Consider the following 25758-nt stretch of genomic DNA (forward strand, 5'->3'; position numbering starts at 1 on the left):
ATGCAGAGGATGGAGTTTTCCCTCGGACCAGGCAGACGTGCATCTGCTGCACTCAGACGTGTTCTGCCTGCTGCAGATGGTTTAACTGGACTTTCTTACAGTGAATGTTACCTCCAGCTGAACTCTGGCTCGGCTCATGCAGAGCAACAGATGGAGATGAAGAACATAGGAAACGTGTCCAGTGAAGTGCCGACGGCTCTGCTCTAACCTCCACACACGCCCAGAAGTGTGTTCTCAGCTCAGTAAAGAACGTTCACGATTTCATCTGAAATACACAGCCTGACCCTGCACACAAGGTCAGAGCCTCGGTTTATGCATCCAGTGTTTCAGAACAGTTGAACTGTTGACTGGTTAATGTTTGGAAGCTTTTCCGTGTCTGTTACCTGATGGACAGCAGCCTCTTGACCTCCTGATGCTCTGAATCCCCAAACTGTTTTGAAGATGAGGTCGGAGAAACTCTCTCTTCATCTGCTACGTGTCCTTGACTTTACCCTTAACTCCTCCAGCTGCTGTGTCCAGCATCACACTGAACAGCTCCCAGGTGTGAATAACTGAATACAAAACACAGAGCTGCTGTAAAACAGACTCACTGGATAAACAGAAGCTTCAGAAACATACGAACGAATCTTTGACGAAATAGTTTCCCGCCCACGCTCTGTGTTTATTCCTCTGTGAGTGAGACTCTGCTTCTTCCTCCTGTTCCAGTGTTTTCCATCTCCATATTTCTAACAAATATAATGGCAGCGTATCCAATAATTGATGAGATCATTCAGTCAGTGGATGAAAGTGGTCGTTTACTGAGCCATGGATGGAGCTAGCCTGACGAAAAATACAGAGGGTCCCTGAAAAAGGACGAGTGCTGAATAAATTCACACAAACTTCTTTTCATTTTGTTTTATTCATTTACAAACAGTGCTTATCTGAAAATACAGATGAACAAATGTATTTTCAGGTGGCTTTAATATCAATGTGGAGTCAAAAGAAGCATCGTTGACTTCTGAAGCGTAACATTCGGCTCTGACTGCAGACCTCAGCCTTTCTGTGAAGCTCACAGCTGGATGTGGACACACAGGGAGGCTGACAGGAGAGAAAAACAAAGACGAGATGGTCAGAATAGAAAAGAGGAAGTGACGGGGGTGAGGGGGTGGGGGGCATTTCTGTGCATGTACAGCCACATGCACAGGTCCGGGCCTGTATTTATGAAACACCTCAGATTCAGTCCACTGGAAGCTGAACTGGGATTAAAAATACCTGAGATATTTCTGAATCATGCTACACCTACTCTCAGGGAACACACGTTCTCATTTGGGAGAAACTGACGTCACAGGTTTACAACACTCAGAACCATCAGGTGAAACTAATGACGCTTCCCTCAGAGGTTTCATGGTTCGCTCTCATTTTCTGATGATTGATGTTCAGGAGTTCAGAGCATTTCCACCGACACACTCATTTTACATGTTTCCCAGTGTCAGTACTTAACGGCAAGTGCATGCAGTGTTAAAAGCTTCAGAACTCTCTGTGGTTTCAGTAACGTGGCGTATTTAACATGATTTATGTGACATTTAACCGCTCCACTGTCTGGACAAATAAAAATACAGACAGCATCTTAAGTTACGATGCATTTGGGAAACACCTTGAGCTTAAGAATTTCTGTCAGATGCATTTTTTATTTGTCTTGCCTAGAATTTGTAAATGTTCTAATATGGCAGCTCACCTGGTTCAGTCAATCTCCTTCTTCAGGTATCTTTTCATGACTGAGGCCACGTCTCCCCCCTCGCTGCCCTCTGCCTCCAGTCTCTCTCCCTGTGGCCTTTTTAACCTATGTCTTGGCCCCCCGCCCTGGGAACTTCCTCCGGATCCACCTGAGCTGGACGACTCAGTTTCAGAGCTTCTCCTGCTGCGGGTGGAAGGTGGCAGCTCTCCAAAGTGGACGCTCAGCGCCCTCCTGCCTCCTCTGACTGAGCTGGCCAGGCTGCTGGTGGACTGAGCTCTCCGAATGGCAGGCAGGATGTCAGAGGCTGCGTCGTCTCGGCCGCTGTCCCCGGTCAGACGACGATTTTGGAAGACTATGGGTTCTGAACCCAGAGAGCCTTCACCTCCATCTTCTGTGACAAGACTTCCCAGCATGCACCGCCTTAGTGGCTTAGGGGAGCGCTGGATGGGAGTCGTCACGGAGCGGAGGGCTTCCTCTGGGTCCTCCTCAGGGATGGACAGGGAGGGGGGGTGATGGCGAGCAGCAAGGGATGAAGCCAATGAGGAGAGGCGAGGCAGCGAGGGAAGAGAAGATATGGAGTCGCTTGAGTTGAAGCGAGAGAGTTTGACTGCAGCTGTAGAGGCACCTGCAGATGCCTGAGAGTCGGTGATGGAGCGAGTACTGGCAGCACGTGGCAGGAGAGGGGACGATGGTTTGAGGATGCTGGGGCCAGGCCGGGGCTCCTGGAGGTCTTCTGGGCCCAAAGAGAGGGCTGAAGGTCTTCGTCTTAGAGTCGAGGCTCCAGTTGTTTGATAAATTGGGAGGGAGACGGCACTGCCCGTTCCGTCTCCTGCGTTACCGCCGGCTCTGCGCTTACGAAGCCCGTCCAGCAGTTCAGACAGGGCTGAGGAGGACGGGGCTCGGCCGAGACTTCTGGTATCAGCTCCTCCAGCCTCAGAGCCTTCGTCATCAGGATCCACGCAAGAACTTCAGAGGGATAAAAGAGACAGTTACAACTTCAGTTCACGTGTAGGAGCTAACATCCTGTACATCTGTGGATGTAACAGTTATTTTCATCATTGACTTTATCTGCTTATCAGTTGATCAATTGATCATTTACACTATGAAATGTTTAAAAGCAGAGCCAACGGTGAAGTCTTCGATTTACAGTTCACAACCTTAGGATTCAGTTTACCGTCATACTGCAAACTGCCACGTCTGAGAAAAAATGAATCAATCATCAAAAGACGATGATTAATTCTCTTCTGATCAGCTAATCGATTAACTGGCTAATCACTGCACACTGGATGTTGGTTGTACCGGAAGCTGTAGGTGCTCATGGTGTCGGCGACAGAGTTGCGTCCTCCTTGGCTGCTGTAGGGAGAGCCGCCGCCACGCGATCCTCCTCTTGGGACTCCTAACCAGCGACGGATCCCCTCTCCAACGTCCTCTGTCCCGATAGAGCCGACGCTGGACACCGAGTCACTGCAGAACAAAGTACGTCCTTATCCCCCCGTCACAGCCAGAATGGACACATGTCCCCTCCATTCGTTAGCAGGCAAACATTCTCGTTAATGTGACTTTCCTTCCTTCCAGTCAGTCAGTTTGATTATCACATCAGCATAAAGATGCTTCAGCCTTGCACAACATACGTAATCCATCACTGAACAGCACATAGTTCTTGTGTATTTGTCACAGTTTGATCAGAGCTGCACGGGAGGTTCATGCTGTTCAGACCAGTTACTGGTTACTGGTTCTGACTGGTGTGTTTCAGTGATGATGGCCAAGTAGAAAAAATGCAGATGAGGATGATGATGCAGTAAAATTGGATTTACCTCAGATTTAAACATGATGTCATTTGTTTTTTTTTTTAAAGCTGTGGTGCAGCTGTGGCTCGCGGCCTGTTAGTAGCCATGCAGGCGGCCATTTTCATTCACAGCCACTTCCGTTACGTTTGAATCATAAAACCTAAACTGTGTTAAAGCGGAATCGACCACTAACATTAACAAATGATGATGTTTAACGACGAGACTTCAAAGTCCGGTGCAGTGTTTACATCACACCCACACACCTGTACAGCCAGACACAAGGAGGAAGCACAGACACACACACACACACACATTCATGAAGTTCTTACAGGTCTCTCTTTCGAGTAAGGGACTCCACAGCAGTCTGAACACTGGAGTGAAGGGCAGAGTGGTGAGGGGTGGAGTTTCAGTGGTGGTGGAGACACTCAGATCCTTTACTTAAGTAAAAGTACTAACACTGTGCAGCGTGTGCTGAGTCTGACACGTTCATGTATAATTTATTTATATACATCATCTATTATTACTGATGTATTCATGTGTGAGCAGCATTTTACTGTTGTAGTTGGTTGAGTTGCGACTAATGATTATTTTCATAATGGATTAATCTGCTGATTATTTACCAAAGTCAACAAACCGTTAATTAAATCTAATGAATCAGATCAGAATCTTGATCATGTGTTTGGTGTGTAAACATGTTAACACAGAGGCCATCGTTCACTCTGAACTGTGGCAATGACTCTAAAGTACAAGTACCTCAAATTTGTACTTCAGTGCAGTATCTGAGTAAATGTACTTAGTTACATTCCACCACTGATGAGTTTATACAGGATCGTTTATGCAGAGGAAAGGTTCCTCACTCAAGTCAAATACCTTTCAGTGTCGCTCTCATCACTCGACTCCACTTCCTCCAGGGCGGCCTGCAGGTCCACGATGCGGCGGATGGACGTCTCCAGGTCGGCCTGTAACGTCTGCCTGACAGCGGCGAGCTCCTCCACTTGCATTTCCTGTGAACAAACATCGTGAGGTTAAAGGACGTTTGTGGAAGAAGCCGCTCACCTTCAACGGGCCAGCCGCGTGTTTCCACCCCCCACCGGCCTGTAAAGACCCCGAGGCTCCAATCCGCCACAGCAATTACCTGCATTCCCGCCCATATTACCTCATCAGTCAAACACCGAATGTCCAGTGGCATGTCCTCTCTCACATACAGTCCCACGTCCGAGCCGCCGGTGCTGATGTTTGTACCAGTCGGCTCCAGGTTATTCAGAAGAAAATTGTTACATACGCACAGTGACACTGGAGGATAGAGTGATTTATTAATTCATCTCATCTGTTTTCCTGTTGTTGTTGTTCTGTCTCTCTAGAATCCTCTCATATCTGCCCACACACACACACACGCACGCACACACGCACGCACGCACACACACACCTTGTTAGGTCACTGCATCGACTTCCATTCACTGTGGACAAACTAACCTCAACCCCAACACTAACCTTAACCAGGATCTCATTAGGACCAAGCTCTGGTCCCCGTGAGCTCCACTGGTCCTGACAAGGTCGGTGTTTATACCGGAGAATGTCCCAAAGAGGTAACACACACACACACACACACACAAAAGCTTCTAGGCTTTCAAAGTTATTGGCTTTGTTGGCTTTGAGGAGACGGGTGTGGGTGTAGCGGTTGTCATAGTGACACATAAGCATGTATGTGTGTGTGTGTGTGTGTGTGTGCTCATAACCTTGAAGAGACAATGAGGATTAATCACAGTCAGAGAGAGAAAGCAGGATGAGGGAGAGATGACGTTAAGAACGTGGAGGGGAGGTGGGTGGAGGAGGACGAGGAGTGTGTGTGTGTGTGTGTCTGTGTGTGTCTGAATATGTCTATTCATGAGGGCTGTGTGTGTGTGTGTATAGTTGGTTGGTAGGTTGTTAAAGGGCATCCTTGCGTGTGTTGCTTTGTGCTAATAACTGAATAATTATTGAAGCTCCGTCTCTTCTCCTCAGCTCAGAGGTCACAAAGAAAATCTGCTGTGAGCAGAACAAGGACATGATTGAGTCTGTGACTCTGAGTACAACTGCCATCTTCAGTCGGCAGAAAACAGCTTCATCGAACCATTTAGGTCATAATAACGTTCTTACAACGTACCCCAAACCCTGCCTGTGGCCACGATTAGCTCAGATATTTGTTTAACTTCGGCTTTTCTTTGTGACGGTGACGACAGATTTATTTATTTCACTTATTTTCATAAACCAACAATTTTTCCAGGTGAACTAAACCACGAGAATCTGATGCAGGACTGAAAGTGAGCGTTTCCAAAATGTCAAAATGTTTCTCTCCTGTATAGAAATGTCAGGGGAGATATTTTGGATTTGATGTAACCGATGTTGAAACGGGACGAAGCTGATTCGTCCAATGTGACATCTCAGTGTCGTTTCATTTTCTTTTCTGTTGCTCGTTTCACTGAATCCACACATTTCTTTGTTCACTGAGACAAAAACTGAAGTTGATTCTTTTGGAACATGGACGATGTTCAAAGGCTGAAAGTCGGCTGCTCACAGTGAAACATTTAATTCAGCCACTTGGAGAAAGTCAAAGAGTCTCGTTTCATTTCTTTCCTCAGAATAATTTTACTGCTCGCCTTCGCTTTCTCTGGTATGTTGTTTAAAACCTGTCTGACCATCTGGCTGCTCGCTGTTCTTCCTCCGTCTGCTGTTTCCTGAACTCTGCAAACTTAGTGGGTAAAATGACATGAGTACCAAAGGAAATGAGGCCTAGTTACGGGAAAATGTCGCTGAAGTTGTCAATAAATTATCCTTTAAAAATGGAGACCAAGAACGTGATGCTGAATCTAAGCCAAGCCGTCACAATATTTATATATATATACATAACACTGTTGACCTGTGGGCCCACAAACACGTGACACAGGTTGGAGGTTTCTGATACAGAAATAAAGTTGTTCTGTTCGGCACCAGTGTCTTTGTTTTTATCTCATCAGAGAAATCTTTAATTTCAGCCTTTTCATTCATGCATCAGCTCGTCTTCTAGTTTTCTGGCCGACGTGCTGAGGTCGGTCGGCTGAGGAACGTCCCCGACGATTATCTGATCCTGCAAAATCTCACGTTTCCTAAAACATGATTATTAAACTAAATGAAATGTATGAGACACATAAAGGTGTAACTGTTACAGGTGTGTTGAAGTGAAAGCCTCCTCCTCCTGCTGTTAGTGCTGCGATGATCAAACCTGTGCCGTAATGAAAGTGATGTTTTCTAATGTTCCAGATAAAACACCAGCTGTTGTTTTTCTTAATGAGAACAGCAGAGATGTGACTGTTTTCTATCACAGCCTGGAGGAGGTGGTTTCTTTTCCTGGGCTTTTTAAGCACCAGCCTCTCTAAAATATTGTCTCTGAGCTTACATATGAGTAATGTCTGTTGGGTTTTATATTTAGCAGCCCCGGTGGAGCCCAGGTAGAGTGGTGGTGATCTGTCTGCAGGTGGCAGAGACGCCACAGATGAGTGGTGGTGAGGAACTATTCTGTCCCTGCAATTATCTCCATCTCTGTGCAAGGAGCCGCTGTTTGTGTCTGTGCGATGACAGACCTTTTTTTCCGACTACTATAAAATGCTTTGGAGATGGTTTGTGCACGTGTGGTAGGACGCTGCTGGTCTATGAAGGCCCAGTAAAACTGCAGGTCTGTGAATGCAGCAGTGGTTTGAGCGTGTTACCAGCTCCATGCGTCGGCGGCCGCTCTCCTCCTCTCTCTGGGTCAGCTCCTCCACCTCCAGCCTCATGTCCTGCAGCCGTTGCTGGTAGTAGCGGGCGTTCTCTCTCTCCCGAGCTTCGGCCTGGGCGCTCTGCTCCAGCTCCTCTCCCAGACGAACCACACTGTCCCTTAAACGCAACACCAGCACCTACGGACACATCTTTGAATTAGGCCGTAAACATCACACGTGCTGATAATCGTGTGTTGAAAGGGGAAAAGAATTATCTCGTCTTACCTCAAACCTCTTCACCTGCCCTCTCTGAAACTCCAGTTTATTTTCCAGGTCACATACACGTGCCTCCTGTTTACTGACGATGCTGCGCCCCACAGTGGACGACTCCAGGAACTGCACCCTCGACACTGACTGCTGGAGCTACAGTGTGAGAGGGTGGAGAGAGGAGTAAGCCAAAAACATTTGGATAGGCGAATTACGCAGCCACAGACCAGTGAGCGTGACAGTGCTCCACCTGAAGCCTGCAGCTACACCGAGATCCGTAACAACGAAGCTAAACGAAGCGGAAATCCATCACAGTCTCACATCTGCCAGCTTCAGCAGCACCTTTGGTTCAGAAAGCTCTTAGTGCTGCATTCATTCTCTGACTGTCCACCAAAGATTACCTCTTCCTGGAGAGAGTGTCTCTGTTTCTTCACTTCCTCCAGTTCAGCCTGCAGCTCTCTGATCTGAGAGATGTCACTGGAGGACTAAACGAGAGGAAGAGTGTGAGAGAGATTCGCTTTCAGGACGAACGAGTGATTGATGCAGGTAGAAAGACAAAGAGCGGACCAAGCGCAGAGCATCACCTGTGCAATGAGCGCTTTGTGCTTCTTCATAAGTTCATTCAGGTCTTCCTGGTCCTCCTCGAGCCGTTTCAGCAGGTCCACCTTCTCATGCTGCAGCAGGGCTAACTGCTCGTCCACCTGGACACACAGAGACAGGAGATGGGGACGCGGGTCATGCGCCCACAGCAGACTCTAAACTTGTGTACAGAAACACTCACCACACTCTTCTGTTTGCAGATATTTTCCAGTTCGATCTGCGTGTTCTCCAGCTCCTGGGAGAGAGTCGTCTGAATGCTCTCGGCCTCCAGACGCCTCACTTCGCTCTCCTCAACCTAAAGACAGAGCGAGTCCATAAATGTTTGCTGAAGTAGAAGGTGACAGAGCCAGGTGATTGGACAGTACAGCTGTGTGTACCTGACAGTGCAGGCGCTCGATCTGCTCTTTGCTGCCGTTGGGCAGGTTCTGTCCTGAGCTGTCGACGGTGGAGAGAAGCAGCTGGGCGTCTGCCAACAGGGCGTGAGTCCTCTTCAGGTCTCTCCTCAGCTTCTTCTCCACATCAAAGTCTCTGTGTCCCACCTGCAAAAGACGAGACGGCTCAGACTGATCCCTCCATAAAACCGTTCACCCTAAACGAGTTTAGCACTCTTCACTCTGAACGCTTTAAAAGAGCTGGACTTGAGTTATTTTCCAGCTTGGCCACAGACCAGGTCGACTAATCAGCAGTGCAATTCCATCCTGACAGTGACAGAGAGAGATGCTAAATCAGCTTTCACTCCTTTGCTGCATTTGCTCGTTTTGTGGTGCCTGTAATGTTGGAATCAGCTGGAGAACATTAATCCACAATAAATTAAAATGATTAAACTTCACATCAAGTAAAAAAACATCAAAATGTTCTGTTACTGTGTGTATACTGTGTGTGTGTGTGTGTGTGTGTGTGTGTGTGTGTGTGTGTGTGTGTGTTGCTCCGTACCTGGTCACACAGAGTTGCAATGAGTCCTTCCAAGTCGTGCTTCTCATGAATCACCATCTGCTTCTCCTCATACTCCTGCTCCAACTGCATCTCCAACTGCCTCAGCTACACACACACACACACACACACAGTCTGAGTGAGCTTCTATGGTCCCTGACAGGAGATTTCCCCTGCAGCAGGATGCATAATGATGGTCCTGAAAACATCATCATCAGTGGAAGAGAATAAAAATCAACAGCACAGAATAACAGAGGCCTCCAAACCATCGTCTGCTGAATAAATCAAACCCAGTGTGGTGCTTTAAACTCTCTGCCTGAGGGATGAATCCTAAATTCTTCATCCCGGAGATTAAGAGGACACTTCAACCTGCAGGTTAAACACTGTCAGCGCTCTGCTTCAGCTTGTTTCCACAGACCTGCACCTTATGTTTGTTTACCTTCTATCAACAAATATTAGACTCTGACTCTGAGACCAAACTTTATCTTAAATCTTATTATTCCCACATATATTAACAGATTCTTTTTTCTGTGTGAGCAGCATTTTCAGCGGCTGCAGGTGGAGCTGCTTTTTATACTGTTGGGTATTTTGATCCATAATGGTGCGTCAGTGGAGTTAATGTACTTTGTTTCCACCGCCAGCTGATGCAAAGTGCATGCTGGGATATAGTCTATCAGCTAAGACCTGCAGACCTGTGGACAGCACTGGGTCAGACGCAGACTTTATCCTGGGACACAACCAGTCACCTCTGTATGACGGTCAGTTATGAGTGTGCCATGTGATCACCTGTGGTCCTGAGTTAACAGGACCATGTTGGACTCACCCGTCTCTGAGAGGACTTGTGTACATCCTCCAGCTCCTCTTCTTTATCCTCCAGCTCCTTCTGATGGATCTGCTTCATCCTCTCCATCTCCATCTCAAACCTCATGTGGATCTGACAGAGAGAAGAGAACGGGGTGAGAAAGGCGGCGCTCGGTGACCACGTCTGAATGTGTCTGTGTGCACCCCGAGCACCTGCTGCTGCTGCTGAATGTTGGCGGTGAGCTTGGTGATTTCCTCCGCCCTCTCGCTGGCCTGACTCTCCAGGAGGCGAAGCTGTTTCTTGAGGTCAGGCAGTGAATCCGAGGCCAGGTCCACCGGCAGGCTGAGGTCGCGGATCTGAGCGCACAGCTCCTCCTTCTGCTTCTGCAGACGACCCACCTCTGACTGGCTCTCCTGCACACGCCCACACACAGACACTATGCGTTTGTGGTGTGAAAACATTTTGTTCATCCTCCAGCTTGGAAATTCTCTTTCTGTGCTGCGGCATCTCTGGAGCCGGGGAAGGTTAAACAGTCTAATCATATTTTGGCAGGTTCGGTCACGTGGGAGATGAAAGCGAAGCACAGACACAGACACAGAAACAAAGGAAAGAAACTGCAGAGTTTCTTGTGGAAAAAGGAGAAAACAAAAGATAATTCTATTCAGATTAGCTCTGGTATCTATCGACCTTTCTGTATGACACTAACCTGTATGTACTGCTGACTGCTCACACATAACGTTTGTGTCATTTAGCTGCTGAGACTCCACTTCACCAATCAGATGTGACAGTTATGATTTCCACCGTAGACTGCGTGCTCTTTGTCGGGTTAATGTGATGAATGACGGCCACTGACATTTTAGCTTCTAACGTGCTGACGTCAGCTGTTTCCTCCAACAGCAGCAGACGAACGTTCAAACACGCTAATAACTCACGGCGTTGATATGTCATTAACGCCGATGCACTGCGGGACTGGACACTGTGAAGTATTTCATATCTTACTGTCATTATTCATCAGACCAAACCTACAGTCTGTGACACTGGATGATGAGTCGGTACAAACTGTTTCCAGTGTTCAGAGCACACAGGTGAACGCAGACGCACCTGTAGGCTGCGGCGCAGAGTGTATACGTCAGCCCCCAGAGCCGTGTTTTCCTGAAAGGCTTTGTCCTTCTGCTCTCTCTCGTTGTCAGCTTCCTCCAGAGCCTGAGTCAACTCACTGTCAAACCTGAGGACACACACAAACACACACAAACAGAAACACAACGGGCATGTAAAACAGGAAAAACTCTGTAGAATTGGTTTTATTCAACTGATCAAAAGTAAACATGGGCCCTCTGAGATTAGATAAATGAGATAATTACTAATCAACAGAGGGAAGACGAGTTTCTCAAGATGCACAAGTCGGATACAGCAGTGAATATAAGACAGTCACACAAGCGATTATGGAAAAATAAAGAAATCTGTGAGCAGGATCTTAATGTTGTAGCTGCTGTCAGCTACGTCACATACTGAAGATCAGATCCAGCTTTTTAACGACCCCCGTCCCCGTCCCCCCCTCCCGTCCACAGGGAACACGTGGACACGGACCTTCTCTGTTTGCGCTCCAGCTCGTGCATGCGGCTCTGCAGGCTGTCGGTGAGGACTCGGGCGTCCTGAAGGTCAGAGGTCACGCGGCGACAGTGACGTTTCAGTTCTGTCACACTCCTCCTGGACTGTTCCAGCTGGGCCTGCAGCGTCGCCACCTAGACACACACACACACACACAGACACACACAGTGTTATTATCTTCAGACATCTGCGTTGCCGTGCACGTCACAGTGTCCTGTCTCACCTTGGTATCGAGCTGTTGTCGGGTCTGTCTCTCCGTCTCCAGTTTTTCCTCCGTCTGCTTCAGTCGTCTGCGGACAAATTCCACCTCCGTCTGGCAGCACTCCAGCTGCATGGCCAGCTCGCTTTCTGTGTGGACAGAGACGGACATGACTTTGTCAGGGGGGTAAGGGGACGGTCAGGGTCACACTTTTTACTCCACAGAGTCCACATCCCATAGAACATGAACAGGAATGTTGCATGAGGCTGATTGAGGACATTTATATTTTTTTTTAATCAGCTGAGTCAGTCCACAGTCGTCCTCCACGTGAGCACACAGGACCACAGTGGAACAATGGACACATGAATGATTCAGGTTTCTGTCTTCTCAGCGCTTAATGACCTTCTGCCTCTGAAGCACAGGTGAGCAGCGTCCCTCGTTCTTTACCTGTCCCTGCTCCTCTCTGACTCTCCGCCATCTGAGCTTTCTGCTTCTCCTCCTCCAGCTGCTTCTCCAGTGTTTCCATGGCGACTTTACACTGGTCTAAACGAGCCTGATGGTTGAAGAAAAGAGACGTTTGACAAATGAAGAGGATGCGATAGTTTCACAAAGGTAAAGGACAAGTGTTAAACAAGCAGTGCAACAAAAGTCGCTGCTCCCAGGACCTGACTTATGCACTGAGGACAGAGTAATAGATTACTTTTACTTTTTCAGACTGTCTACCTGCAGGTCTTTGTTCTCCCTGCTGAGTCGAAGTCTCTCTGCCCTCTCCACGTCCAGAGCCTGTCCCACCGCATCGCCACGGAAACGCTCATCGCTTAGCTCCGATGTCACAGCTGTAACCTACACACACGGATCACAGAATGAACAGTGTGTGTGTGTGTGTGTGGTGTGTGTGTGGTGTGTGTGTGTGTCTGCTGCAGCACCAACCTTGGTCTCCAGGCTGTCTGCAGTCTGCCTCAGCTCATTCCTCTCCTTCTCTGATTTCTCCAGGCGTCGTCTCAGAGCTGAAACCTCGTCCTGACAAAGACAAAAAGAACATCTCACAGCAACTGACACATCTTTTAAATCGCATCTCACAACTTCTGTCCTCCGAACTGTGTGTGTGCGTGTGTGTGTGTGTGTGTGCGTGTGTGTGTGCATGTGCGTGTGTGTGTGTGTGTGCGTGTGCGTGTACCTCTTTGGCCCTGAGCTTCTCGTTGTCCATGTTAACGTCGAGCAGAGGACGAACTCGACAGAAAAGTTTCCACCAGCTCCACTTGGCCACGACCCTCAGAGCCCGCAGGTTCCTCTGCAGACAGCTGACCGCCATCTGCTGCACCTGGAGACACACACACACACACACACACACACACACACACACACACACACACACACACACACACACACAGGTGTTTCAGTACACTGTAGTCGATCTCCTCTCTCCTGTGATGGCAGTGACCTTTGTCCAGTTTAACTGGATTAATGACAGTGAAAAAGAAAAACTACAATGTGTGCAATTTAAAGGGCCATTGCTTTAAAATGAAATATTACCTGCATACAGAATTATTTTTTTTTTTCCATCAACTTAACTCCCTCACACACTGAGGCACCAAATCTGACCTGAGGCTTCAGAACTTCAGCTCTGAGAAACTATGATGGACATTTCATTCGTATTTTTAAATATTTTACATTAAGCTCACCTTGAGTTTGCGGTACCTCTGACGGGCCAGGTGTCCCATGCAGGCGGCCTGTAGATAGACCAACCAGCCGGTGACCTGCTGGTCCCGCTGCTGCTCCAGGTAGCGCAGCACACCTCGCTTCATAAACACCTGAGACACAGCAGGAAGAAGATCCGTGAGTCCCACCAGCCGGATTCACGTTCTGCTGTTTGATTAGAAGAGTTCAAACATGGTCTCACCCTGCTGGGACCCACGACGATGCTCCTCCTGTCCAGATCCAGCTCCACCAGCAGCTCCTCCACGGCCTGAGACACAGAGAGGGGGAAACAACGTGTTCATTCTGGGCTTCAGATCACAGACACGGCGTATGTGTGAGAGCGTGAGCTGCTCTGACGTCCCATCTGACCTTTCTCTCATCGTGGCTGACGAACATTGAAGCGTAACGTTTCATAATCGGAGGAGACAACGCCTGGAAATGACACCTGAAGTCACTCAAAGTCATGTGCTCAGGATAACCTGGGACAGAGGAAGACATCCAGGGTTAGACCCAGATTTACTGTCCACACACACAGCAAAGAGGACACAGCGGGTTTAGCTTAGCTGGACTGAACCCAGCCTGGGCTCAAACAGGACACCTTCATCATACACACCACACAAACATCATTTATTCATTTCCACCTGTCATGATTCTAATAAGGAGCAGTTTGGAATAAGTTTCTTGTTGAGTTAAATGCAGAACTGGTCCCAGATCAGCACCACTGTAACTTTAATCCTATAATCTATAAAACTCAGGCTCGTTGCCGCGGCTCCTGTTTGCTCAGTGGCTCCGCGCCACTCCAGATAAAAATAGAATTTAGAAAGAAAAGTGGAGCGTGGACGTAAACGGCTAAATCTGCTCAGATGGAGGAAAATCTCCCCCGGAGGTAGAGAGTGGGCGGCCGGTGCTTAATTCTCCTTCTCAGGTGAGTGGGTTTTATTTTCATTTTGGTTCACATGCACAGATCTTATGATTGTTTTTGGTTTGTTCAGGAATCTGTTGAATTCCACTCAGTTTAAACAGTTAATAAAAGTTTTATAACACAGTATAACGTCAGTAGATATTATCAAGTGTTTCCCATTAAGGTGAGAAGTTAAATCAAGAGCACAGACATTTTTTCCTGCGTCTCTTCTGGGAGTCTGTCCATTCTAACGTCCTGTAAACCACTGATGTGTCTGCTGTCTGACGTGTGAGGGCGTGAATGTGCCGACCTGTGCGGTACAGCTGCAGGGCCGACAGGATCTGCGTGGAGTGCAGCTGGACTCTCAGAGCCGGGATGTCGAAGCTTCCGCTGTCGCTCTTTGTGCTCACACACTGCAGGAACACGGGCCGGGCTCGACGAATCAGGTTCACCAGAGCATCCTGCAGGGAGGGGGGGCGGGGGGGGGGGGGGGGGGGGGGGGGGGGGGGCAGTGAGAGAGAGACTGAATCCAGCCACAGTTTGGAAGTATCCTCAGGGGATAACGCATGTGCTGCCACACTTACTGCCTGTAGCTTCACCGCGATACACTGGGAGTGTCTGCGTATGGCTGCCATCCCCCCGCTGAACGTTTTCCTAATGGTGCCGTTCCTCTGCAGAGAGCGCTGGCTGCTGCCCTCCAAACCCCCCAGACCTCGGCACAGAGGGGGCAGAGAGATTCTGGGGGTAAACATGGCCTTAACCGCCCCTCTGAGGCAAAGAAAGGAAGAGACTGGCTTTCACATCAGACAGTAAAACATATCCCACAGTCCACAGACTATTTATCGGTTCTATGAAGGTTTTTCTGTGACAGTATAATTTGAGAATGTGTGGCTCCTGAGCCTTCACACACTCACACGGTGGAGTTCTGCAGCAGACAGACGGCGTTCAGAGCCGACGGGTTGTTCTGGATCAGACCGAACCATCCGGTCAGGTCGTAGCGGATCGGGTCACAGCCCGTCAGGTGGTTCACCTCACACTGCAGGGGCTGCTCGCACTGACGCACTGCAGGGACACACACACACACACAATATCCCACAGTGGATAAGCACTGTATGTTTCCCAGAGCTCAGACACACACACACACACAGTCTTTTTACCAGTGCTGCTGTAATACTGGCAGACTCTCCTCAGGGTGTTGTTCTCACTGGAGGCTGGTGTCACCATCTCCTCATCCAGAACCCATAACAGACCTCGGGGGTCTCCATCTGCCGCCCGCACCTTAAACACACACACATATACATACGTGATAGAGGATAACCAGAAAAGAGATGCGTGCTGCCAAACGAGTGCTGGGCTTCCAGGTCCTGGCCTTTTTCTTTCAGGATCATTAAAGGAGTTTTCAAGTAATTTAGTTCCATAAATCCTGGATCCTGCGCTTACAAAATAAAAACACGCCTCATACAGTAACTCCACAAAACTCCAGCTCATGACAAAGACATCGAGGTTATTTTATCAGACAAGATTCTGTTTTCACAGGCTGGTGCTCGAATCTCAGAATCAAAGATCCTGATTCTCACTCTCAGGTTTCTGTGTCCTGTGTTTACGTGTGTAGCATGTGTGCGCAGTTAGCTGTGTACCTGTGGAGGCGGCTGGTCGATGGCAGACACCACCTCGGCCGGGCTGCTCTCCGGACACTCAAACTCCACCGGGATCTTCTCCTGTAACAGACAACACGCGTGTGGAGCTGTCAGATGTGTGTGAGCGATCAGTCTTCATCCCACAGACTGAACATGGAAAACTAAATGAAGGACGTGGTAAAGTTTCATCATCATGTGTGACTCAGCCGGACTGTGTTGTTACCTGTGCGTATCTCTCCAGCGTGTGTCTGAAGGTGTGTGTGTGGTAGTGCTCCAGCAGCCTCTCCTGCAGGTAGTTGTGGCAGAGCTCGGACCAGCCGGCCGCTCGCTCCTCTGCTGAGTGTCTCGGGTTCCTCAGGCCCGGAGCGTCCATGACCATCACGGAGGCGAGCGTCAGCTGCTGACTGCTCAGGGCCCTGCCGACAAAACACATCCCGGTTCATACACACGGTGCATGTGTGTGCGCGTGTGTGTCACCGTTTTCACGTGACACCTCCCCCTCACCACCACAGAGCGGCAACACAAAACAACAGGTGGCTGCTACAAGCAGGTGAAGCTGCATGGAAACAAATGAGCCAACAGAAATCAAAGCGACGCATCAGGAAACGAGGCTCCTCCCACCTGGCACCTGTGACCGTTAAATACGTTTCATGGTTGATCAGAGATTTTTCATCTCGATGTTATCGCTGGATCACAACATTTCACGAGCAGCTGAAATCAACATTTTGGGAGATTCACTTTTCTTTGTCACTGAGTTTTCAGATGTTTATGAAAACATGAACATTTGCTCTTCATTCTCTCTCATTCGTCCATTTACCTGTTGATGAGCGAGACTATGGCAGTGAAGAGTTCTTCGTAGAGTCCTGCAGCCATCCCATCAACACACTGAGCCGCCGTCAACCTGGGACCTGCAGAGACCGGAAACGGAGGACTGAAGACCTGGTCTCAGGTGGTGCCCCCGCTCCCCGTGTGTGTGTGCGCGCGCGTGCGTGTGTGTCTCACCCTCCTCAGGCTCAGCACCAGCGTTCCTCTCTCTGCTGCCCCCGGTGGCTCTCTGCAGCAGCTGTCGGAGGTGGTGTTTGAACACGGCGGTGTGCAGCTCGTCTCCCTCACATCCCAGCACACTGCTCGCCACCTGAGCGCTGTCAAAGTTCACAAACTGCCTCCTGCCCACTGTACAAAGGAGGGGAGGGGGGGACAGACAGAGAGGACATGATTCCTGAGGGAGGACACCAGTGATGGTGTTTTGACCCTCGGAGCTTCAGAGGAGGAAATAAACTTTAACTCTGATGGTTGCTTATTAAGTTTTAGATGTTTCAAGTTACAAAGAAAAGGTTAGGTTATAGTTAGGTTATAGTTAGGTCAGAGTTAGGTTATAGTTAGGTTATAGTTAGGTCAGAGTTAGGTTATAGTTAGGTTATAGTTAGGTCAGAGTTAGGTTATAGTTAGGTCAGAGTTAGGTTATAGTTAGGTTATAGTTAGGTCAGAGTTAGGTTATAGTTAGGTTATAGTTAGGTTATAGTTAGGTCAGAGTTAGGTTATAGTTAGGTTATAGTTAGGTCAGAGTTAGGTTATAGTTAGGTCAGAGTTAGGTTATAGTTAGGTTATAGTTAGGTTAGGGTTAGGGTTAACCATTTAGTCATGATGGCAATGGTTAGGTGCAGTATATCAATGAATGTCCTCACAAGACACTTGTGTGTGGGTCCAGAGGACTTACTAACACGGTGTGAGTGATGATGATGATGACGATGATGATGATGAATCAGTGTTACCTTTACAGGCCCCTGCAGCTCCCAGATGGTAAATACCAGCCAGAACATGCCATATCGCCTTCTGCTCGCTGGCGGAGAAGCCCAGCGTTTCCATGGCAGTCAGCAGCTTGGTGAAGGCGACGGACGCACGCTGCTTCTCCTCAACCTGAGAACAGACAGACGGGGAGGGAGGAGGGACGGTCTGTCTACTCTGTCTGTGAAAATCAGCCTCTTAATACGGTGGAAGGACAGCTGAGTCACAGCCTGACTGGCTCTCTTCACTGCATGATTTTGCCTCTTCAAAACCCCTTTTGGCTCGTCTTTCTATTTTTACTCCGTCGGTGCTTCAGCCTGACATGAGCACTGTGCTCTCAGGAACATCGTAAACACACCATGTCCTCAACATGTTTGCCTGTAATTCACAGTGATTTAGAAAATGTTTTTTTTTAACACTGCTGTGACTCAGTTTCAGCTAAATGTTTAAACTATGACCAGCTCATGTGTTCACAGGTCAGAGGGTCTCAGGGCGGGTTTACCTGCCAGCTGTGCTGTCTAAGCCCCCCCCAACACACACACACACACACACACACACACACACACCGTACCTTTGTGGGATTAACGATGCCAAACGAGTTGTGCTCAGGAAACTGGTGCAGCTGCAGTTCTGTCCTAATGAAGAATTAACAGGAAAATGCAAATCAACATAAAGTTACATAAATGACAGAGATGTTTGGTGCAGGAGCAAACAAAACGACCAAAACAACAACACAACAACACGAAATTTACAGACGTTTGATCTGCAAAATATACGAATCACAGTAACAGGACGTCCTGTCTCCTGTGGCTGATCTCAGAATCAGCAGAAATGCTTCAGCAGCATTTTCCTGTTGAAGCTGGTTTGAATATAAAAGATAGCTCAGCTCAGTGGTTCCCAACCTGGGGGTCGGGCCCCTCCAAAGGGTCACCAGATAAATGGGAGAGCCTTTAACACAGTACATGAGTAAATCTACGTCCCACCACTGGAGATCACCTCATCTCGGTGCTGAGTCCCGCCAGCATCTGAGAGAAGACCAGGAAGTTACTCTCTCCTGAGGTTTTCTGACACACCTTCCATTTGTCCAACATCATGGTCTGAAGGAGAAGCAGGACAGAAGGGTGAGAGGGTGGAGAGGAGCAGGAGCAGACATGAGTAACTACAAACATGTTTGACTCTGTTAAATGTGTGTGTGTGTGTGTGTGCGCTGCGTGCCTGCAGGTGTCCAGCAGCGGCCTGTCCAGCGTGGTTAAAGTCCAGTGAGAAGACCATGGCGAATCGAGACGAGGCGTCACTGTGCTGGGAGCTCACACAGCCAAAAGACCTCAGGACGGTGAACATCGCCTGCACGCGCTCCACTGGTGAAGGACAAAACATGAATAAACCGTCTGAAAAGAAGTGGACGTGAATCGTGGTCCCTCCGGCTGCTGTCCTCACCGCTCATGTTCCCTCCGGCTGTACCAGCTTGTTTGAGGAGAGTGTGTGTGAAGGCCTGGCACGCAGTGGTCTTTCCCGTCCCGCTGCGTCCCACCGCGCACACACAGTGGTCTCTCCTGGTGCCAACCATGGACACATAAACCCGTTTGACCAAGGCGGCCAGAGAGGGAGGAGCGTCCCACACCGTCTCTCCTCGCCGAGACTTTGGGGTCTGGGAGGAAGAAAGGATGAATGTTTGAGAATTACTGGTTCAGTGGTGACCGGTCTGTATCGAGCTGAAAGGGTTAGGTGATGAACTGATTAGTTGATTGGTGGAATTTTAATCAAACAAATAATCGATTAATCCTTCAGACTAACGGTCAGATGAATAATCGACTGTGACGCCGTCGCAGGCTGATCTCACCTTGCTGTGGGCCTGTATCGGAGGCCACAGGCTGACCAGGTTGGGTCCGGCGTGCGTCAGCGGCGTGTTGGCTTTAGCTCGATTGGTCAGCGTGTGCAGGACTCCACACTCGTTCACGCTCTGCAGGTCGCTCAGGTCCTCACACAGATCCAGCTCTGACGGGTTACACTGTGGAGGGAGACCGGGACACGGTGAGTCCGTGGAGGTGTTAAAGGGCTGTTCCACCTGTGATCTTGGACACTGCTGAACCTGCGTACTCAGCCTTTAACAGTCATCTAATGTCTTTGTAACAGATCCTGCAGCTGACTGAGTGTTTCACAGGTGAAGATAGAAACATATTCAGAAGGAAAAGAACTGAGCCACCTTCTCAATTTCATACTCTGTGACGTCGTGCAGCGACCCGTCTGTCAGCCGGACCCTCACTCGGCCTTCTGGGAGTTCAGGCGTGCCTTCGTCTGGCTTCAGCTGAGTGGCTGAAACGAGAGAACAATGATCAAACTCCCTCTGTGAGCTGTGTGTGTGTGTGTGTGTGTAGGGGTTGTGCTGTGTTCACATCTCACCGAGGGTGAAACCATCCTTCTGGACGTACCACACAGTTCCAGCTTCGTACCACACGTCCCTCACCTGGGAGAGAGACGAGGACACAACAGAGACGACACAGACTGAACATCTGTGTCTGCATGTAAAGGCAGATCCATGTGAGTCATTATACCAGAGCGTGGACTGAGCCACACGTCCAGCGTTTGACTGCAGCTCAGTCTGTCCTGTTCTGTCCTTCAGATATTTACTGTACGATGTCGTGCTGGTTGGTGGTGTTGTGTTGCTTCGAGATTTGTTTTTTATTTTTACATTTTTATTGTTGTTGTTTTTAAAGAGACAGTACTGTTTGTAAAATTAGAACATTTTACCCTTTGGCGCCCCCAAGTGGTGATCGAGTTAACTCTTCCTGTTTTTCTAAGTGTGAACGTGTGTGTTGAACAGGATTAAACAGTGGAAGCATCTTCAGTGACGTCAGCGTATCTCGGTGTGATGAATGGTAGGACCGTACCTCTCTCCTGTCCTGCTCTGTTACAGCTGTGTCTGCTTGCCTTCCCTCGGGCTCCTGCCTCTCCTCCATCCCCTCCTCTTTCGTCTCCACCTGCTTCACCTCCTCCTTCCTCTCAGTCTTCTGCTCGGCCTGCGGCATCTCTTTGCTCTTCTTCTCCGTCCTCCTGTCGTGTTTCTGCCTTGGTGGCTCTGGTGTCGCATCATTTCTGGTTTGCTGTTTGCTGTCGGGGTCAGGGGAGACTGTATGCCTCTGAGACGAGGACCTGCCGTCCGACTGGGCCGAGTTTGGTCCTTGTCTGCTGTTGCTGATCAGCTGTTCGGCCCGGAGGGACATCTCGGCCTCGAGGATCGGAGGAGTCTGATCTGGGATGAGAAACTGTTGCACCAGGTTGTCGCTCAGTTTGCTTGGCTACGTGAAAAAAAAAAAAAAAAAAATCAAGAATCAGAATCAACCTCTGAACAGTTAGACGAGGAGACTGACCCCCCCTCTGAGGTCTGTCACAAGCAACAGCTGGTTAGCTTAGCTTAGCATAAAGACTGGAAACAGAGGGAAACAGTTTGCAACAAAACCCACCTGCCAGCAACTACACTCACTCATGAACATGAACAATTTTAATTTCTATATTTAACATATATGTTTGTTTCCAGTTTAATTCTATAATTATCTGTTTCATATGGTTTGATATGATTAATAGAAATGTTTCCTACAGACTTACCTTCTTTTTTTTAAGCTAATTTACCGAAGCTAACGAATAAGAAAGAACATTTAGCTTCACATCTCAAATCAGGTTAAATAAAGAAACAAGACATAATGAGCTTTGATGCTTTAAGTCTTTATGCTAAGCTAAGCTAACAGTCTCCAGCCATCGGTGGTATTAATCTTCTGAGCGTACAGAGAAGAGCAGCCACTCACAGGCTTCTCCTCTTTGACCTCCGGCTCTTTCTGTTTGGTTTCCTTCTCCGAGTCTCTGACCAGCTGTTTGAGGAAGCCGCCCGGCAGCGCTGACAGAGGCGGAGGAGGGACGGCCGCGGCCACCGGCTTGTTCTCCTCTTGGATCTGTGGTTTGATCGATGGATGCAGGCGAGATTAGACAGGATCTCAGTTCACAGCATCTGAGTGTGAAAACTGTTCACGCACAGTCACATTAAAGGTTCACCAGAATCACAAACCATCCGCCTGTCACCATGAGATCACTGAGTCCGTTCAGGTGGTTTGGGTTTCATTTGTCCAGGTTCTGAGTTTTCTGGCTCCGTCTCAGTGAAGGTCAGAGGAATTTAGTTTGCTCAAAATTACATTAAACTAAACTCTACAGCCAAAACACCGGCTGACATTTCGTTTGTTCAACCTTTATTTAACCAGATAAATCCTGCTGAGGTTCACGTGGGCAGGACGGCAACACCACGCGCTTCAGACAGAACAACACAACATCAGGAACACAAATAAACAACACTGAAAACCAGGTGAGCATGTTTGAAGGCTCAAAGAAGAGTAATTAAAGTTAAAGTTAAAGTTTTTTTTTTGTCTAAGCCACAGACAGGACTCCACCACCTCCATCATCCATCTGACACCACATCCCTAAAAAACAAACGGAGCCCTCCTTTCCACCAATGACATTAACCTGTAATGTATCTGTGATCTCTCGGAGCCGCGTTGCAGAGACCGATGCCTCAGAACCTGGACATGAAACTATCTGCATGGTTAAACTCCACCAGAGACCAGACAGAAAACCTGTCAGTCTGTAGCCTGAGTGAACAGAAGCAGCGAAGCCGATGAAAACAAATCCAGTCACACGTCAGAGATTCATGGATTCATCTGTATCTGAGCAGAATTTTAAAAGTTCCCAGCTTCGTGAGGAAACATGAGTCAGCAGAGAGGTGGCCAGAGGCCTGACATTTAACTAATAGCTATCACCTGCTGACACAATAGGGAATATGATAAAGGTCAGTAGGACAGCTGCTGTTTCACATTCTTTGACAGGCTACAGTCTGTAACCACGAGAAAACTCTGACAGGAAGCAGCTGAGTCATCCTGACCGTCGTGTGAGGGTGATGCTGTCTGAACGAGCAGGATGCAAACTGAGCTCGGCCAATGAGAATTCACCGGGCTCAGACCAGGATCCACACAGCGTGACTGAACATGGACGAGGAACCAGAGGAAATGTGACGTGAAGCCACAGAACTGATCTTAGATGAAGGTTTATTTAAAAAACTTTAAAAAACTGTGTAGTTGTGTCACATTTCAGGGCCCGACACCTCGGTTTGGAACCACTGGACTCAACCATGTACCCGTGTATAAAACCAGGAACATGAGGCTCAGCCACAGGAAACTTTTACTTTTTATCAGGACATTTTGCTCTTTAAACTTTGACTTAAGTAGAATTTTAAATGTAGGACTTTTACTCAGTGCAGGATTTGCTGATTTCTACCACAGTCGTAAAGAAACTAATTCTGAAGGGAGAATTTATGGATTATAAAAAAAAGTATTGAATATCGACACAAACATCAGCCTCTAATGTGAGCGACGGTCTGAGGCTTTAAAAAGCTCGTACCACGAAACACAGGATGAGTAACACTCTGATCACAGCAGGCAGAGCTCAGAGACACGCCACGATGATCCAGGGTTAGAACGCAGGGTTAGAACGCAGGGTTAGAACGCAGGGTTAGAACACAGGGTCCACTCACCATGTAATCAATGCTACGTCCTACTGCACAACACACACACACTCACACATGCAGTCAGGTTTACATGTGTTATTAGCGCAGCATGCAGTAACTCTGCACCTCCCTTCTGCTCCCATAGTTTCAAGCGTGAAGACAGTGCCATGGTTGCACAGGGGCTGGGGTGGAGGGTGGTTCAGGGATGTGTGGGGTGGGGGCTGGGGGGAGGTGTCAGCCAGATGTGGTCTCAGAGTGGCGGTGGTGGTGTGTGCGTGAGCGCAGAGAGAGTCACACAACCTGATGATGGAGAGAGAGCTGAAAGTGAAGACAGAGACAGAAGCTTGTGCAGAGAAACGTGAAGCCTGGATGAGTCTCCGGACGTCTTCCAGCTCAGAGACGGTCAAAACCATTTGATCAGATCAGACCAGTCAGGGAGAAGTGGACATATCACACACACACACACACACGGCACGGTGATGAGACGTCTCACTGGCGTTTTGTGTCTACTGAGGCGTCTTTTCAGAAACTGTAGTTCTGTTGTCACATGACCAGGTCACACATTCACACCTTCTGTTTTTCATTTTGCTGTCATCACTTAAACTTTGTGTCTCACAACATCAGAGTGGAACCGATGGTCCGTCCACATCCTGACTGACCTGGGTCTGATGGACGAAGTGTTAAACGCAAACAGCTGATTTCAGATCAAAAACCAAATGTGGTTTCCCTCCTGCTGTGTGAACACGCGCTGCTGGAGCTGATTCTCAGCCGCTGCCGTTAAACCACCGCAGAAGAAGACGAGGTGACTCAAAGAGCTGCAGAGAGTTTGAGTCTCGTCTAAACGTCACAACGTTTGTGTGTCTGTCAGCACAGACGTCACCTGGGACGTCCCTCAGGGGTCTGATCTCGGCCCTGTGTTGTTTTCACTTCACGTGTTTTTTCACCGTCGTGTTAAAAACAGGTGAAACTTTCTCTTTTTCCTTCTGACTAAAGTTTTCTAATCGTTTCTGTAAAATAAGAATCAGCCATCTCCTGTTTTGGTCTCCGTGGTTACCTGTGGCCTTCACACCTGACTTTACTCTGTTATTTCTTCTGGTGCGACATCATTTTATTTCTTTAACGTTTTGATTTTGTGATCTATCTAAAAAATATATTTCTCCTTTCCTTCTGCTGTGATCTGCTCTCGTGTTCGTATCATCCAGTCCTGTAGCAGACACATACTTTGTGCTGTAAGCGCCACATTAGGCGACGGGTCGCGTCAGTCCCTGTAAACAACTCGACAACTAGTTTCAACAGAACGAGGCTCTTTGCCAAGCACGACAACGCTTCTCCTCACACTGAGAAACACCAGGAGCGTCCGTCTGAATCCACCGGCCGTGAGTTTAGGCCCTAAAGCTGAAGATTTATGCTGAATGACCAACAGAACCGGTTTAAAAGACATGAATGGACAAATTTATGACCCACAGGGAGCGGGTGAAAGAGTGAAACGATAAAAACCAGTGTCTGAGCTGGTGTTAAACTCTGTGTGAGGCCAGTGTCGAATCACACCCTGGTTTTTGTCCCACACAGGCCCCGTCAGGCCCCGTCAGGCCCCGTCAGGCCCCTCTCTCCACCAAACCATCTATAAATAAAACCTGGAGAATGTTATGATCTCTAATTGTATGTAACACACACACACACACACACACACACACACACACACACACATACCTTCAAAACAGGCCTGGAAACGGTGAAAAGATCCAGATGGTTAATGGTAAATCCGATGAGAGTCACACAAACACCACCACAGACTCACACTCACACTCACTGTGGGCAAGACAGACTGAGAGGGGCACGCAGCAATGGAGTCAGAAATAGAGCGACACACAGAGCTGTGCAGCCACACACACACACACACACACACACACACACACACACACACACACGCACACACACACACACACACACACAGATAAGCAACAGGACAGGGTTGACAGACGATTCCTCTATAAATATCTGCAGCCACCGGGGGCAGGAGGGGGAGGAGGGGGAGACGACCCTGTTTGGAGACCTGGTTGAGGCAGAGAGACAGAGGAGACACGAGAGACGTCAGAGACACTGAACAACCAGGTTTCAGGTGAAGCTGTTTTTTCTAAAAGGATCTGAAACTTGTTTTTTTCAGGCCTGTGTGTGTGTTGGTGTGTTGGTGTGTGTGTGAGTGTGTGTGTGGGGGGGGTTGTGATAACAACTGCTCCCCACAGAGGACGCATGTGCAGTTCTGCACTGCATCAGCTGTCCACGTTGATTGACAGGTCCAACTGGAGGAGAGGGGTGAGCAGAAGGGGGAGGAGCCTCCTGGTTTCTGTGTGTGTGTGTGTGTGTGGAGGGGGGGGGTGACTCCCAGAGGTGACTCCACTGACTCTGCTGATGATCCTCTGACTTTCCCCTCAGCGCCACCAGCAGGTCGAAAATCTGAATCTGTCCAATGCTTCAATAAATCCCCTGAATTAAAGGACAAAGTTGACTCAGCAGAATCACCAACTCACAGCTGTGACTCAGTTCAACACGATTCACTGCAAAACAACAACAACAAAAA

The 25758-nt window shown here is 48.5% G+C and overlaps 1 protein-coding gene across 2 annotated transcripts; it reads right to left on the bottom strand.

The window, feature by feature from the left end:
- Window positions 1–879: 879 nt before the first annotated feature.
- LOC121195817 (unconventional myosin-XVIIIb-like) lies at window positions 880–25065 on the bottom strand. 2 transcript variants are annotated; one of them, XM_041059482.1, is made up of 44 exons: window positions 24891–25065; window positions 23311–23480; window positions 21439–21582; window positions 20527–20934; window positions 20039–20102; window positions 19842–19951; window positions 19479–19646; window positions 19076–19286; window positions 18854–18996; window positions 18635–18735; window positions 18210–18273; window positions 17626–17770; window positions 16856–17026; window positions 16671–16761; window positions 16077–16269; window positions 15854–15934; window positions 15374–15494; window positions 15131–15278; window positions 14801–14984; window positions 14527–14677; window positions 13685–13794; window positions 13518–13583; window positions 13300–13428; window positions 12795–12938; window positions 12548–12637; window positions 12341–12460; window positions 12020–12170; window positions 11642–11766; window positions 11398–11552; window positions 10912–11035; window positions 10023–10223; window positions 9832–9942; window positions 9012–9116; window positions 8456–8617; window positions 8260–8373; window positions 8063–8179; window positions 7880–7963; window positions 7497–7634; window positions 7224–7409; window positions 4372–4505; window positions 3831–3872; window positions 3014–3178; window positions 1715–2680; window positions 880–1077 (listed from the first exon to the last, which is right to left on the bottom strand). In XM_041059482.1, exons 2-43 carry the CDS (start codon window positions 23347–23349, stop codon window positions 1720–1722), a joined length of 6471 nt encoding a protein of 2156 aa, XP_040915416.1. In that variant the 5' UTR covers window positions 23350–23480; window positions 24891–25065; the 3' UTR covers window positions 880–1077; window positions 1715–1719. The 2 variants fall into 2 exon arrangements, with proteins under 2 accessions (XP_040915416.1, XP_040915417.1); XM_041059483.1 differs by having other exon boundaries at window positions 12065–12170; window positions 24891–25064.
- Window positions 25066–25758: the final 693 nt, after the last annotated feature.

This window comes from Toxotes jaculatrix, chromosome 16, assembly GCF_017976425.1.
Source record: "Toxotes jaculatrix isolate fToxJac2 chromosome 16, fToxJac2.pri, whole genome shotgun sequence".
Lineage (NCBI taxonomy): Eukaryota > Metazoa > Chordata > Actinopteri > Toxotidae > Toxotes > Toxotes jaculatrix.

Coding starts and splice junctions, on each gene's coding strand:
- LOC121195817 (XM_041059482.1), bottom strand. CDS start 23,349: ATGGCACTGTCTTCACGCTTGAAACTATGGGAGCAGAAG. Junction 18,736..18,853: donor CCGCTGCTGGACACCTGCAG/GCACGCAGCGCA, acceptor CTTCTCCTTCAG/ACCATGATGTTGGACAAATG. Junction 12,638..12,794: donor AGAAGCTCAGGGCCAAAGAG/GTACACGCACAC, acceptor TGTCTTTGTCAG/GACGAGGTTTCAGCTCTGAG.